Source organism: Pseudonaja textilis, chromosome 11 (genome assembly GCF_049901715.1).
Source record: "Pseudonaja textilis isolate UNSWEBS1 chromosome 11, rPseTex1.2, whole genome shotgun sequence".
Classification (NCBI taxonomy): domain Eukaryota; kingdom Metazoa; phylum Chordata; class Lepidosauria; order Squamata; family Elapidae; genus Pseudonaja; species Pseudonaja textilis.
Window position 1 is genome coordinate 16,248,442 of NC_142000.1, and position 17,399 is coordinate 16,265,840.

The 17,399-nt window shown below is 40.9% G+C and overlaps 1 protein-coding gene across 1 annotated transcript in view; it reads right to left on the reverse strand.

Moving 5' to 3' along the window:
- LOC113445008 (ATP-binding cassette sub-family C member 12-like) overlaps positions 1-16,410 on the reverse strand; it is a 65,142-nt gene extending 48,732 nt beyond the window's left edge. The window contains 11 exon segments of the mRNA XM_087940796.1: positions 1,974-2,098; positions 3,058-3,129; positions 4,086-4,361; positions 6,285-6,392; positions 8,258-8,406; positions 8,621-8,768; positions 9,468-9,641; positions 10,887-11,120; positions 12,684-12,831; positions 13,713-13,868; positions 16,250-16,410. Of these exon segments, the coding sequence (XP_087796922.1) occupies positions 1,974-2,098; positions 3,058-3,129; positions 4,086-4,361; positions 6,285-6,392; positions 8,258-8,406; positions 8,621-8,768; positions 9,468-9,641; positions 10,887-11,120; positions 12,684-12,831; positions 13,713-13,868; positions 16,250-16,410 (1,751 nt within the window).
- Positions 16,411-17,399: the final 989 nt, after the last annotated feature.

Below are 17,399 nucleotides of genomic sequence, written 5' to 3' on the forward strand. Positions count from 1 at the left end.
TACAACTCTGTTATATACAACCTTGTTTTTTTAATACATTGCCTTTAAAAATTTGCATTTGGATTTGGGACACATTACATTTATTTACATTATTCCTTATGGGAAAATTTTTGTTTGGTACTCATCGTGTCTACAAGAACCAATTAATGTTGAGTACTGGAGTGTCACTGTTACTCAGCATTAAGGATCCCTCGTAAAACTCCTGTTCCACCCATTACGTAACTGTGGGCTATGTTTCCTCTTATCTGACTCTTCCCTAGATAGCACCTCTTCGAAAAAAAATTCAAGCTAGAGAGTTCTTACAATAACCAGCTGAGATGGAAAATAACTCAAGCAAAGAAAGCACTTGAATAACTGGGCCTTATCAATTATTTTACCCTTAGATATTTTATGTAATATTTGAACTGAGGGTTGCTTTTCTATTTCAGATCATTTCAGCAGCAAAACTTAACGCTTTCCTGCAGCATCTAATGGCTCGTGACATGCTAGTCATATTCCCTGGAGCCATTTTGAAGAGGTATTAAAATGTGCTCTTGGGAGATGTGTTTGCTTGTTTGCTTGTTCCTGCTAAGTCTGGAATAGACTTTCTTTTCTTTTCTCTTCTTCTTTTTTTCTTTTTGATCCACTCCACCATAATTTGAGGAAATGACAGAAGTGATATTTAGCAACCATTTACTCTCACAGCTGAGTACACTGGTCGGGTATAATATTTAGGAAACTAATAAGAAAGAACAGCTTCCTTGGTTTCATTAAAAGCAAAGGTTTTCCTGGGGAATACATAAACTCTGTTTGAAAATGAGAAGCTAAGACATGTCTTGTCATGATTACTCTAATGCAGGTTGTTCAGCTGATGACCTGCCTGTGGCCCTTAGAATCCTTGGGTGAAGCCCTCAAAGACCTTCTAAAATGGCCAACCAAATTGTAATTTTGGTCTTGACGCGTTCAAAAAAGAACATTAAATATATGGGGAGTGTTAAGGTTAACTGTACCTAATTACCACACTAAAATTTCAAGTATGTACATTTCAATTAAACCCATCTAAATTATTTTGTCTTGTCAGCCCCTCTTGGTTAAAAATACCATCAGGCACAACCTCCAGATGTAGAGTTCAACCTCCACATGTAGAGTTCAAGCTAACTACTTTAGCTAACTACTTTATTACATCCTGCATGTTGTACAGGGATCTCCCTGTCAAACTGCTGGCAGGCGGCAGTCAGGCAGAAGTAGCCTGCAGTACTGCATTCTAACCACTGCGCCACCACGGCTCATAATCAAAGGTTAAGGTTGATCTCAGGCTTGAAAAAGTTATAATTTTGAGAGATTGCAGAACAAAGATCCAGCAACTGTTTTTTTTTTTCTTGATGTAGAGTCTTTCAAGGAGAGTAGTCCTTGATGGGTCTAGAAGAGTGCAGTGCTGGGAACAGGTGATACTACACAGAACCCTCAGACTTCCAGTTCTCTGGGATTGAGGGATATGTTCTTCATTTCTCCTCAACTTTGACAAACATGGTTGTTTTAGAGGACATGCATCTCATGCAATAATGAGACTTCCCGGTGCATGAAGCTGCAATGTCAGTTTGGAAGTTCTCCAATCATGGCTGTTTGTGTTGGTTCACAGTAGATTCTTCCAACCCTTCCAGGAGATGAAGCAACTCAACTAGGACCTTCTGGATGCCATATTACATTGCTGTAGGCCAGGGGAGTCAAACTTGATTTCATTGAGGGTTGTGTTTGACTTTTGACTATTATGGGAACATGGCTGAGGCGGGACGTGAATGGCCATGGTGGGCATAGCCAGCTCAATATCATTCATTGATGTGATGGCCTCCTGCAGCCCTCTGCCAGCGAAAACTCCATGGTCTGTTGTCGCTGGCAGAGGACTACAAGAGGCCATCATGGCCCAAAACAGAACTCAGGTGGGCAACACATAGCCCTCCTGAACTCTGTTTTTGCTGACATTTTTTTATAGTTACCTTTGTTCATCGTAGTCTTCTCCAAACAGTATATTATCCCTGACACTTCCATGAAATATCCATGCTTCCTGGGAAACATACGCCAAAGTGCCATTCACCACCACATTCCCATGATACAGATACATCTGAAGTGGACAGAAGGAATGGTTGCATGTCAGATCTGCTCCAGTGGGTCTCCTTGTTATCTGTGATAAATCACAGCGCTTAGATACCTATTTTGCTTCTGATGGAGAACTTGAAAATAATGGAAAATTAGGAAAGGGGAGAGAAAACTCTGCATACTAAGACCAGCCCTCCCATCAGGGCCAAATAAGACATCAGGTCTGCTCTCCAAATTTGGGTCTTGTGTAAAATGTAGTGGAAGTGATCATTTTACAGATTAACAGAGATGGGAGGAACCTTGTAGGTCATCTAGTCCAATCCCTCTGCCCAAGCAGACCTACACCATTTTCTTTGCTCTTATTGTAATTTGGGAATTATGGTTGGAGAAAGATTTTATTATGTCTCCTACACCAAGAATTATCAGACAGATTGAATTTTCTTCATCTGTACAGTTCAGTCCCTCCCACAGTTTGCAGTTGCATAAATATTTAATTCTACAAATTTTCCTACGTCTTCTCAAGGGAGCTTACGAAACCTGATCTTTAGAAATACTATCTGATCAGGACCTCTTATATTTATACACAAACTGAAAATCGACTATCCATTGAATGAATCATTTTTTAAAATGGTTCAAGGCTCCGTCCTGGCCATTTTAATGCACCAAAATGCAATTTGTATACAGAGTTGGAGAGCAAATGCATGAAATTTTAGATCTGCTTCCTCTGTTTAAGTAAATAGTAAAACACCTGCTACCGACAGGATAATGTTGGTATGCATTAACCATAAGAGCTGAGAAGATCAGCATATTACCAGAATGATGTATAGTTCATGCACGATAGGCCTAACTTTGGCTAGCAAAGAATTACTGAAGTTTTGACTTGATCAGCATAGCATCGTCAGGGGACAAAGCCATGTTAACTGTAAAATATTGTAAAATATTACATTAGAGTTGAACTGGGAAAAAATGTAGACATTTACATACCTGTCCTAATACTGCCTTGAGGATCGAGGTCTTTCCACTTCCGACATTGCCACTAATCCCCAAAACTTTGCCCTGGGAAGAAAAAAAATGAGTATAATTTGTACATAGCAGTAGTTAGAATACTTTAGAATTGGAATATTTTATTTGGCCAAGTATGATTAGACACACGGGGAATTTGTTTCCGGTACAGAAGCTCTCAGTGTACATGCAAAATGACAGGGTAATAATAATCATAATAATGATATCAGCTGTGGGATGCAGAGGCTCAGTGGCTAAGATGCTGAGCTTGTAGAACAGAAAGGTCGTCAGTTTGGCTGTTCGAATCCCTAGTGCTGCGTAACGGAATGAGCTCCCATTACTTGTCTCAGCTTCTGCCAACCTAGCAGTTCGAAAGCACATAAAAATGCAAGTAGAAAAATAGGGAGCATTTTGATGGGAATGGAACATGTTTCGTCCACCTTCAGCGTTTAGTCACACCGGCCACATGACCGCAGAGACTTCTTCGGACAGCGCTGGCTCTTCGGCTTTGTAATAGAGATGAGCTGGAAATGACTAGCACGTATGTGCATGGGGAACCTTTACCTTTACTATTGATATCAGAGGGAGAAGTAGAGAAGGTGGACAGGCTGATAATAATACTATACCCATACACAAGGGTAAATAGACCTATGGCCGCACTGTGGGAAATAGGTGTTTGGCAGAGTGATGGCATGAGAGAAAAAACTTGTGTTTAGTTGTTTTGACATGCAATGCCCGATAGCAAAGGGAGAATTGTTGCAATAATTTATGTCCAGGATGTGAGGGGTTGGTAGACATTTTCTCAGCCCTCCTTCTGACCCACACAATACACACAATAACCCATACAATACACAGTTCATCTATGGAAGGCAAGCTATATTACAGAAGTAAGGTATCTTCCCCATCAATCCAAAGGTTGTTAATATCCAAACCAAATCTTAACCTCTTACGAGTTCAATTATCACTGAGGTTGATTTTGGTTTAAAATATTATTGTTCCCATATACTTACTTTCTTTACTATAATATTTATATTCCTCAGGATGAAGCTGCAGTCGATATTGCTCCTAGTCATTGATATCTGAGAGTGAGAAATGACCGCATCTATTCTGGGAGGGGATTTGCAGACCTTTTTCTGATGGAGAAGTGTTCCTTTCCCACTTTTGCTATGGCTAGGTTCCCCAGAAGCACTTTCCCAAGATAAGGTGACATTGTTCAGCATCACAGCATTTCTGGAGCCCTGCATGGTTGTCACATACGCAGAAGGCGTTTTCATAGTGAGAATTTTCTACAAGAGGAAAAAAAAATGAACTAAGATATAGCAATAGCACTTAGACTTATATACCGCTTTACAGTGTCTTTCTAGCCCTCTCTAAGCAGTTTACAGAGTCAGCTATGGCCCCATAACTATCTGGGTTCTCATTTTACCCAACTCGGAAGGATGGAAGTAGAGTCAACTTTGAGCCGATGAGAATTGAACTACTGTCAGTGGACAGTGTTTGCCAGCAATAGCAATAATACTTAGACTTATATATTGCTTCACAGTGCTTTATAGCCCTTTCTAAGCAGTTTACAGAGTCAGCATATTGCCCCCAACAATCTGGGGCCTCATTTTACCCACCTCGGAAGGACAGAAAGCTGAGTCCACCTTGACTGAATAATATATACGAATATTTTATTGATAAATAACAGAAACTTGCAAATCTTGTGCCTTGCATCTATGAGATTCTCAATCATCCAAGTCATAGTTATCCCAAAGATGCTTTTTCCAGTTGGACTTTCTTATTTGTTTGTTTGTTTTTTTTTAAAAGGTTTCACTTCTCATCCAAAAAGCTTCTTCAGTTCAGAACTGAAGAAGCTTCTTGAATGAGAAGCAAAATGTTTTCAAAGAAAAACAACCAAGAAAGTCTAGTATTTTGGAAAAATCAGCAGTGGGACTCTTGTGCTTTATCTTCCTTTTTATATATAAGCTAATATATTTTGACATATCAATGTGGGAACATATAGTTGGGAAAATAGCTAAAATGCACAGGAAATCCCGAATATTGTGGGATTTCTGAATAGAAACTGGTAAAATCTTGGCTCATAACACCCCAAATTTAACTGTGGCCGAAAAGAAGAAAGTGTGGATAATTGATATGACAGGGCATAGTAGAATAGAAGACTAAGAATTGGAGACGATCAGAAAGTATCAAGTATAAGATAAGAAAACTGAAGTTGAAAGATTAAGGCATAAACTGGCTGTGCTGGTTCCAGTGATTGACAGTACGTTGGGTGCCATACCAAAAAATCTTGGATGACAGTTAGAAAATTTGCGCGATGCCAAATTTCCATTCAGTCAATTACAAAGGGCCACATTGCTTGAATGTACATATATACTATGTTAATAGTTTTTGACATCCTAGGTTTTTTTGGAGGACCTCAATGCGTATGAAGGCCAAACCAGCTAAACAGAATACCAGAATTGGAAGGAACCTTGGAGGTCTTTTAGTCTAACCCCTTGCTTAGACAGGACACCCTAAACCATTTCAGACAAATGCTTGTCCAATCTCTTCTTGAAAATCTCCACTGTTGGAGAACCCGCAGCTTCTGGAGGAAAGTTGTTCCACTGTTTGTTCTAACTGTCAAGAAATTTCTCCTTAGTTCTAGGTTGCTTATTTCCTCGGTTATTTTATTTATTTTATTTATTTATTTGATTTGCCAATCGCTTACAAGATACAGGTAGAAGAATAAACATAGGTTTGAATACATGAGATGGATACTTAATAAGAGAAATAAAAAGAAACAATAGGACAGGGACGGTAGGCACGATTGCTTTCCACCCATTGCTTCTTGTCCTTCCCTCAAGTGCTTTGGAGAGTAGCTTGACTCCCTCTTCCTTGGGGCAGCCCCTGAGATATTGGAGCACTGCTATCATGTCTTCCCTGGTCCTTCTTTTCACTAGACTAGTCATACTCCATTCCTGCAACTGTACCTCATAAAGAACTGTGATTTCACATTGTTGTGTGTATAATATAATTTTTCAATAATAGATTAAGGGGCATTGACAGCAAAAGGGGCATTGACAGGGGCATTGACAGATACGATACAATATAAGGAATCCAGTGTATTCTGTAACTAACACAGGGTATTCTTTGTTTATCTACTTGCTTAAATATCCCAAAATATCTGTAATCATTTCCTCCCAAATCCCACCCCAAAAAAGCACTACCTTCAGCCTTTTTAAGGCGACACTAGCTTCCGCAAGGGATTTCACTGAAAATGGCAAAATGGCAATTGAAAACCTCATGGTATTAAATACTGAAATCACACTGAAGGCCTGTAAAAGAGAAGGAATTAAAAGGATTCTTCATATCACACGGGAGCGGGATTCATCCCTTTCAGAGGTTCTAACTTCCAACCCCCAAGTTTTATTTTCCTACTTTGGTGTCATCGATTACCTCAGCTTGGTGTTGCTAAATAGGATGGACTCTCCACATTGTCTTAAATTAGTCTCAGGAGTCAGCCAGAATTTGCAAAAAAATTTACTAACACATTACCGGTAGACTTGGACTGACGACCACAACTGAGCCCAACATTTGCTAAGCGAGATGGTTCTTAACTGAGTTTTGTTCCATTTTGCGACTTTTCTTGCCACGGTCGTTAAGTTAAGTTAGCAACATGGGTGCTCAGTGACTTCCACATGGATTTTGCTTATCAGAGGGTGGCAAAAGGGCATCACGTGACCCTGGGGCACTGCAACCATCATAAATGTGAGCCAGTTGCCAAGCCTTTGGATTTTGATCATGTGACCATGGGGATGTAAACAGAGAGTTGAGCAGGACCTTGGAGGTCTTCTAGTCCAACTCTCTGCTTAGTCAGGATACCCTACACTAGTGGTCACCAACCAGTGGACTGGGGACCACTGGTGGTCCGCAAGAAAATTTTGGTGGTCTGCAGAGAAATGTCACCTGCAAAGCAATTAATCCAGGCTGTGCAGGAACACAAGGCTGCGCCGCCCACATGGCCCGTGGGAACACAAGGCTTGCATCGCTTTCATTGCAAACAACACAAGGTAGTGAGGGGAGGGGGAAAAAGGGCAGAGGGGGGGAAGTTGCCCTCACTCACCCCATGTGCCTGGCCTGGCCACCAGACTGCTTCTTTCTGCTTCTTTCTTCTTCTGCTTTTGGCTGCATGCAAGGAAAGCAGCAAAAGTCTTTCTTTCTCTCCCTCAAACTCCACCAGAAATGAGTCTTTGGGACCCTGCAAAGCATCCTGCTCCAAGAGGCTGCACCAGCAAAGACTCATTTCTGGTGGAGTTTGGGGGAGAGAGAGAAAGAAAGACTTCTGCTACTTCTGCTGCTTTCCTTGCATGAAGCCAAAAGTATCTCTCTCTCTCTCCCTCTGAGAATGGAGCTGGAGACGGTAAAGAATAATCGATCGATAGGAAAACGGAGTGGGGGAATTTTCCTGCAGACTTTTTTTTGGGGGGGGGGATTTTCCCAGGGTCTCTGGTCCGCAGGATTTAAAATTATGAGATTGGTGGTCCCTGAGGTCCAAAAGGTTGGTGACCCCTGATCTAGTCCAATCCCCAGCTTAAGCAGGAGATCCTACAGTATATCATTTCAGACAGGCGACTGTCCAATCTCTTCTTAAAAATCTCCAGTTTCCATCCTTTGCTTCCTGTCTTGCCTTCAGTTGTTCTAGAGAATAGGTTTCTTCATATGTTTTCCAGTCCCCTAATCACCTTTGTTCTCCACACTTTTTCTAGAATCCCAACATAGCTATTATCTCTCTTTGAGCACAATGAGAATATATCTGCTGAATATAACTCCACATCGGCAACAAGAAGGGCATCTGGCCAGTAAACACTCCGCTCCATTCAGTGGCCCTGACTCCATCCCACAAAGGATTACGGGGTCATTAAAAGATGATGATGATATTAGTGTGTGTGTGTGTGGGCATGCGTGTGTATATACACACGCAGGCACACACCTTGGTGACCAAAACTGGACACAGTATTCCAAGTGTGGTCTTACCAAGGCATTATAAAAGGGTACTACCGACTTCACCTCATCCTGATTCTATCCCTATGCTAATGCAGCCTAGGACTGTTGATCTGTCATTTTGGGATCATCTTAGTTAGGGATTGATAGCCATCATAAAAGACAACGGGGCAATTAAGAAAGAGAAGCATCATCTTACATCAGCTGCTGTGAGTTCACGCTTTAACAGGGTATGGAAGGAAAACAGCATAACAATGGTTAACGTGGCAACGATTGAGGTAAGGGCAGAGTTCACACTCTGGACGTATCCTGCCTTTTCCAGTATTTTTCTTTCTACCTCCCTGATGCCTGCAAAGGGTAAAAAGACATCATCCTGTAATGACGTGGAACAAAGGGATCAATCATACATCTTTTCTAGACTGTGGTCTATAATTTTGCAAATTATACCCTGTACGCCTTCAATTGAAGGTGAATCATAAATCGGGGCGTGGAGGATCACGTTTAAAGCATTCCACCGAAACGCGAACCAACTACGGTAGAGTCGCCTCCCCACTTCAGGTACCTGTGATAATTTTTGCAAAAGGTTTTTCCCAGGCATACATTTTGATTAGCTTTATGTACGTCAGAACCTCATTCATGATTAGCACACGTTTGTCGGTCAGCAAAATAGAGCGTCTTCGGAAAACGGACGTTAATTTGGCCATCAGCATCTGCAAGGAAGGCGAGCAAAAGGTGAGCTGTCAGCATTCCAGCAACCTTCCATTCCACCCAATAACTCCGAGACAATAATCTTCTCAAAGGTTCCTTTTTATTTTGGATCGTAAACTGGCACAACTGGGGGAACCCCGAATCTGAAAGTTCCAGGCTTCCTTGCAATAAGTAAAAACTACAAAATCCATTCCCTGCACCCATCATCACATCACATGGCCCAATCACCATCCATCCCAAGTTAAGACCTCCTCTCACTTATGTGCAAAACAACCTGACCTTGAATCAGAAAAAGATTGTTGCTATGTCTAACTAGATATACTCCAATAAATTCCCCCCTCTCAATTTCCCAGGTTCAAATGTGGCAGCGTGGGAGCATCTAATCTCAATATGGCTTCTAAAGCTGACATCAGCAACAGCACTGATTTTTGGCACAACGTCCCGAGTTTGACACCTGTGGACTGGAATGTTTTCTCCACACCCTACTTTACACATCTAGTTGCCACTAACAACTTCCCTAAAATGGGAGTTTCTTTCTTTCTTTCTTTCTTTCTTTCTTTCTTTCTTTCTTTCTTTCTTTCTTTCTTTCTTTCTTTCTTTCTTTCTTTCTTTCTTTAATAAACACAGAGAGAGAACCATCGGTGAGATCTTCTGGTACAAACGACGCATCACCATTTTGTAGAAAAGGAAAACGTTTTTACCTGTAATGGTATAAATGCAACATAAATGAATGTTCCCATCAGTGCTGTTGGACCAAGGAGGACACAGGAATAGATGGTGCAAACTATGATCAAAAGAGGTGCCAACATGGGCATGGGGCCAAACAAAGCGGCTTCAAATATCCGGAAACCATCATTGGCTAAGAAATTAATCAACTGAAAGGCAACGAGGAAACTGCTCAGAAATGATCCTGCATGTGGCATATCCCCCCAACAAAATTGGCTAAGATGTGCCCAAATTTATCCCCTATATGTTAGAAATGTGTTCAGGAAAATGGATTGTATTATCATGTATGGTGGAATTGCAGAAAAGCCCAAAATTTTTGGCACAAAATCCAGGGATGGTTAGAAGAGACGTGTGAAATTAAAGTAGAATACAAACCGGATTTTTTTTAATTGGGAATCAATTTAGAGAAATATAATGAAGATATAATGTATATAATAATACATGTAATCACAGCTGCAGGATTAATTTACGTCCAAAAAAATGGAAATGTAAGGAAATACCAGACGAAATAGAAATAATTAGAAAAATTTGGACATGCTCAGAAATGGACAAATTGACACAAGAACTAAAAAAATAAGGACGAATTTGAATATTATAAAATATGGAAAAAGTTTTACCACTGGTTGGAAAAAAGGAAGGATCAGGAGTATTAAAAATGACTAATTATTATATATGACTAACTAATTACTAACTATTATATATTATGTATATAGAATGTAAATATATATTAGGTATTATGTACGTATGTATTATTCTTCATATGAATTAGCGATGTAAGACAACTAGCTGGGTTAGGAGGATTACACCACGTTCATTGTCAAGTTTGAAGACCCCTGTTGTAGACCATCACTGGCACAATAGCCAAGAAGATCAGTGGTGGGATTGAAACAATTTTGTTACCGGTTCTGTGGGCATGGTTTGGTGGGCATGGCAGGAGAAGGATACTGCAAAATCCCCATTCCCTCCCTACCCCACTAACCTGCTTTCCAGCTCTGTTCTCCTGTGCAGGGCAACCAAAGAAGACCCAGCCAATCAGCTGGGACTCGGGAGGCGGAGAATAGATGGGGGTGGGGCCAGTCAGAGGTGGCATTAGCCAGTTCTCTGAACTACTCAAAATTTCTGCTACCAGTTCTCCAGAACTGCTCAGAACCTGCTGAATACTACCTCCGAAGAAGATGTTGGGAAGCTATGAAAAGGGACAGGAAGGCCATTGCATTGTCTTCTTTGGCTGTTATTCCTTACATTAAATTCTAAAGATGCTGTATTGTATCATGATTAGACATCACCATTGACTCCACCCGTTAATCAGAAATTCACAAGATCTCCACCATGAACCATTTTGCAAATTAAATGTGGGTAGGAAATCAGAGGAGGATGTGATCTCCAAATCTTACCTTGCTTAAAGATGCGTGTTTCAAGGACTTACATGTCAGCAAGGTCTCAAAAGCGATAGTTGTCACAGCAACCTTTGCCCTGATGGCTGTGCGATAGTTGATAGCCCACGTCAATGACCACAACACAACTTTGGAAAATTCCATGAAAAAAAGGGCCGTGCAGAGGCCAATACCCTCCAGCAAGTCCTTTGAATCTTTGTCATTGTACTGGAGGATGTTATGGAAGATCAGGGTCTGCCAAAACATAAACGTAATATTTTTGGAGGGAAATTGCGTTGTTAAGCTGATTTTTTTTTTTAAAGCAGTTGATATTATTCAATACTGCCTGATTAAAATCAGTTTAAAATCTGTGTAAAAAGATTGACAGGTTTCCCAGGCAGTAGAGGTGTAACCATCACTCTCCCAGCATAAAATAATCTTCAGAGTATTGGATCATCTATCTAGTATTATTTGCAACCTAAATTCTCTTTTTTTTTGTCGATTTCTTTTGAGTGTTTTTCTACAATTTGAAGCAGAATTGGGAGAAGACACCTTTTAGCAATGTTTGGGTCATCAGAACGGACATCACCCTTATCATCATCAAAACAGTGTTCTGCTACAAAAATCACAAGCTCAAGCTGTGGTTCTAGATTACTCAGGATGATGGCAATGCCAAGATTGATGTGATTCTTAGCCTAAGAAAATATTTCTGTCAAGTTTGTGTCAAAGAACCAAAAGTAGGATCTTTTTGTATATGGTGTGAGTGTTTCACTGAAATAAGATCTTTCTCTCTCTTTTAAAAATTCATTTATAAATGCAATAGCAGTAGGCAGAGGCGTGCTTCAGTGGTTGGTCTATTGATTCTCATTCAATTTGATGAGAGAGGATTTGGTTTTGAAATTTCTTTCAAAGCAGATGCCAATTGCAATAGAGTGACTTAAAAGTAAAATGGGTTTCTATCTCTCCCCCTCTCTCTCTCCCTCTCTCTCTCTCTCTCCATCCCTCCCTCCTTCTCCCTCTCTCTCCCTCTCCCTCTCCATCCCCCCTCTCTCCAGCTCTCTCTTCTCTCCCTCTCTCTTCCGCCCTCCCCCTCTCTCTTCCTTCCTCTCTCCTCCCCCCCTCTCTCTTTGCTCTTAGAGACAAAGCAACTGGAATCTACAGCATGGTCAACTCGGTGTGGCCAACTCGCCATGATCAACTCTCCATGGCCAACTCTCCACGACTCCATGGCTAACTTGCCATGACTAACTTGTAGCCAATTTGCCCCAGCCAACTCATTGTGGGCAACTCATCATAGGATAATTCAGCACAGGACAAGAGTTACGCTACTATCAAAGAAATGGTGGAATTGACTCATTAAAGAAAGGATGCCAAAGGAGAGACAAAATGAAATATGAATGACAAAAATTAAGATGATTTTTAAATTTATTTTAAATACTTCAACGGAATTGTTGAATTGTCCTGCAATGATTTGTCCCCCTGCGAGTTGGCCATGGCGAGATGGCTACATCAAGTTGGCTGCGGTGAGTTGGCCATGGCGCATTGGCTGTCCCAAGTTGTCCCATTCCAGGGTATTTGGCTTCCCACCTATTCTTTCAATCCCAGAGAAAGACATCAGAAACCCACTCCAGGGTAGCCTTTGGATTGAGGGGTGGATTTATCAAAAGCTCTGCCTCCAACAAGGGTTTGAAATGTCCTCTTTGCCCCTGGAGAACTTTTTTTTTTTTTTTTGAAAAATCACCCCATCAAATTCTCTTTCCGAAATCTTTTGAAAGGTTATCGGTGTCAGCTCTCAACATGTACTTCCTGGGTACTCACTGGCCCCAAAACACCAAAACTGGTATAAAGAATATTAGCAATTATGTCCATGAAAATCCTTGTCCTTTGAAACTGAAAAAACACTTTGTGTAAAGAAGCTTTCTCAAGTCCGACTTTGGCAACCTCAGCTTCCCAAAGGAGTCGAAATCTGTAAAAAAGAAAAAGCGCAAACGACTCACGTTACCTATTTCTTCCATGCCCGATGTTTGTTAAAGTCTCTGTGGTCCATGATTACAAAGGCCAGATGAAAAATTGAGAAATTATAACAGGGTATCTCATTTTAAACAGGCATTCAAATCCAGAATTGGATAAGTATCAATAAGGGCTTGGCCAATGTCTTATCTCAAAGTTGGTATTTTACTCTACTTTTTGTTTCACTGGTCTTCCACTTTGCAAGGAATAACAGGATAACAGAGTTGGGAGGGGCCTTTGGAGGTCTTCTAGTCCAGCCCCCTACTCAGGCAGGAAACCCTATATTATTTCAGACAAATGGTTGTCCAGTCTCTTCTTAATGCACCCCTTCTCCAAAGGATTTCCGTAAAGAAGACTTAAACCAGGATGATAATTTTCCACATGCAACCGAAAACATGTCGAAATTACAAAGTCTTGCTTTGGCCCACTGCCCTGTTTTCGTTCTCCTTTTGGGAAAGATACAGCAGGATGCCAACAGACTTGTTATTTTCTTATAAACAACTGTTTCCCCCAAAATAAGACCGGGTCTTATATTAATTTTGGTTCCAAAAACACATTAGTTCTTATTTTGAGGAAAATATCGTACTAAAATGCATCCGACTGGCTAATGATCTTAACTGGGGCTTATTTTGGGGTAGGGCTTATATTATGAGCATCCTGGAAAATCACACTAGGACTTATTTTCTGGATAGGTCTTATTTTTGGGGAAATGGGATATTAGGGTTGTGATCTTCAAAGTCCCACAAATGCAAACCAGGCCACCTCCTTCACTCCAGAAAGATTGGAATGGGCTGAGAGAGATTTTAGAAATAATAACCGCATCCCCAACAGCCGTACCTTTTGGCATTTGGTTCAGCACTGTCGTAGTAAGAGATAGGAGGCAACATGGCTATATCGATTTTGTGCCGGTATCCTTGGAGCATTAGAGAGGAAAACCAAGAATAGGTAGCAAATGAGAAAAGTCCAGCACTGTCAACTGGGTTCTTGGAAGACCTGTAGGTCGGGCAAAAAAAGGGGGAATTAGCCACTGGGAGAAGGGGGAAGACATTACAGGGATCAAAAGCTTCCATATGCCTTGGACCATTGCCCATCTGGTCCTCCTAATCATCGCTTTGATTGACACTTGTTCATCAGTGAGACCTTTTCCTCATCTCCGGCAGCCATGGCCTTTGAGAATGTGTTCTCTAATCTTTTCACGGGATATTGAATAGCTGTCTCTGAGAAGTCAGCCTCTTTGGTTCTCTTTTCAGCAGTGAAAATGGGTAAGACATGGGTTTTTTTTTTAATTTACTCCAGCTTTGAGTTCTCAACAATTCTCCCATGCTTGCCAATCATTTAATTTCTACAATAAGTGTAAAATCGGGCTGTGAATGTGTGAAGAATGTAAAGCTGGCCTCAGGAATGGGGAACAGCTGAGCAAACAAGGGTTTTTTTTTAAAAAAAGAAACAATTACAGATATTCCTCAACCTATAACCATTCACTTAGTGGCCGTTTTGAAGTTACAACGGCATGGGGAAAAAAGTGACTTTTGACCATTTTTCACACTTACGACCATTGCAGCATCCCAGTGATCATGCGATTCAGACGGTTGGCAATTGATTCGGATTTATGATGGTTGCAATGCCCCGGGGGTCATGTGATCCCCTTTTGCCACATTCTGACAAGCATGGTCAATGGTTAAACCGCTTAACAACGCGGTTGCTAACTGAACAATTGCTATGGTTCACTTAACAGTGGCAAGAAAGGTTGAAAAAGCGGGCAAAACTCACTTAACAAATATTAGGCTCAATTGTGGTCATAAGTTGGGGGATCCCTGTATCAGGTTCTCTCTGCCCTATCTCACACCAAACAAAAATCAAAATGGGATTATTGAGGTTCTTTCTTATGCTTTTTTCTTTCCCAGGATGAGGAGGTTTTTTTTTTGAAAGTTTCCCCTTGAATGGTTCATCTGTGCTTTTCCCATTCCAAAACCAGCTGTATATTTTTCCACAAGTTGGCACAATCCAAGATCCCTGAACCAACATGCTAGCCTGCTTCCTTTTCCAAAACTTTAAGGAGGCACCAAAAGCTTACCAGTTACCCAGATATTGCAATCTTGGTTGGCAAAAAAGGAGAAAGATACTGTAGGAGATGACCAGGCTGAGACCGAGGGGTCAAACGTGTCATAAAACACGAATTCCTGCATTCCCAGAAGTCCAGCCAACTCTGAATACTATATCTCTCGCTCGTTTCCCTTGACCGTTAGTAGCTCAGATTTTTGTAGAGAGCTTAAGCTTGCAATAAACCTCTATACTCGTTTTAACTGCCTGAATCTCCTGATTTCTCCTGTGCTTGACAGATACGCCTACATTTTAGAATGTGACCATCTAATGCATCACTTAGGTGTGTTCAGCAGCCCCCCCAAAAAATGCTGCATGCCAAAGGCTTAAATTGGGGTGAGCAACCTTCTTACTATTAAGGGGAGCCTATTGAAAACTTCGCGCCCATGATGAGTGAAGATGATGTATTCAGAAGGTAGGGATTTTAAAGTGAGGAAGACTTCCTTCTCCAACTTTGATAGGCCTTTTTATGGCCTTTTAACCTTCTCAACCCTTCTGCCTCATAAGTGCCCAAAGAACGGGCAGATTGCCTGCCATGCCCCTGTCAGAGTCTGAATCTGAGAGGAAGACGGACAGCTGACAGGGAGCGGGAGTGTGGCTCCCTTGGCTGTGGAGGAGGCTGGGGAAGGGCAAAGTCTGGCTGGGCAGAGCAGGACAGAAATAGAACAAGGGAGAGGGTCTTCCTCTCAGAGGAAGAACAAAGCCCACCTCTTCTTCATCCTAGAGCACGCAGGGAGAAACGGAAAAGAGAGCAACATGGGTTGAGTGGCTTACAGGGAAGGAAAGGGCCCTGATTCCCTTCATTAGCTGCAGCTGAGAAAACAGTGTATAAAAAAGGCAAGCTGTGTGCAGCAGGCTGTTAGGAGCAAGTGTGACTTTATCTTGTATTGTTGTGGCTTATCTGTGTTCCCATCTTCCCAACTGTGTGAGTTTTGCTGTGTTTTCAAGTCTGAAATTCTTGCTCCTGCCCTGCTACACTCATTACTTCAGTTTGGCTTATTTGGACTTTAAGTTACAGTTTGTGTTTACCCTGTTTTGGACTTCATTTTCCGCAGTCAAAGACTGTTCCTATTCCTATGTTTTAAAAGAAGCGCATCGATTTATGAGGCTAATTTAAATACACTGCCTATCTACTACATCTCAGTGAATGGTAATAACTAAAACCAGGTCTCTGATAATCATAAATTAGATGATTGATTCATTCAGGAGTCGTGGTGCCAATCATAGGGATATTATTCGGCGCGATATTCTAAGTACAAAAACGCGGAACTTGCCTTGATCTTAAGCGGATGGGAATCATGGTTTTTAAGCTTTGTGAATATTTCTGGTAGAAGGTCTTTTCAATATTTGTTTTGTTCAGATCAGTGGGAGGCAGATAATGTTCCACTATTATATCGTCATCCTGAAGGTACCAGGGTTTGCTGTTCGTAGCCATTTTTTTTTCTTTTAAGGGGAAAAAGAGAGAGAGAAGGCAGTTAATTTTGAAGAACCAATTCTTTTCATTTTCCTTTTGGTAAAAAAGAAAAAAAAAAAGCTGGAAGGCTTGAATTCAGAATATGAACAGAAATCTCTGCCAGTCAAAGGCAAATATACCTGCATAGATCTTTTTTTTTTTTTTTGCAAAGCCATGTTAATGTCAGAAGCATTAAATCATTTTTTTTCAGCAGCAAAAATGGAAAGATCCAAAATATTTATCAATAGATCATAGCTGATTGAGTCTGTTTGGCAGCCATCCTCTACTTTTCAAGACCAAAGCAACTAGACTCTGGTCCTTTATAACTTAATGAAAGCCCAACCTGGGCTGTCCCCTTAGTCTGTGTGGCCTTCTTCTCATCTCCTCCCTTCCCCAATTCTGCATGTGTTCTTCTTCGAAAGAACAGCTTAGAGTGATAGATAGATAGATAGATAGATAGATAGATAGATAGATAGATAGATAGATAGATAGATAGATAGATAGATAGATAGATAGATAGATAGATAGATAGATGAAATAATTCTTTATTGGCCAAGTGTGATTGGACACACAAGGAATTTGTCTTGATGCATGTGCTTTCACTGTACATAACAGAAAAGATACATTTGTCAAGAATCATCAGGTACAACACTTAATAATAGTCATAGAGTACAATAAGCAATCAAATCATACTAGGAAACAGTCAACATAAATCGTTAGGATACAAGCAACAAAGTTACAGCCATACAGTCACAAGTGGGAGGAGATGGGTGAAAGGAAGGATGGGAGGATTAATAGTAATAGCAATGCAGACTTAGTAAATAGTTTGTCAGTGTTGAGGGAATTATTTGTTTAGCAGAGTGATGACATTCAGGAAAAAAACTGTCCTTGCGCCTAGTTGTTCTGGTGTGCGGTGCCCTATAGCATCATTTTGAGGGAAGGAGTTGAAACAGTTTATGTCCAGGATGTGA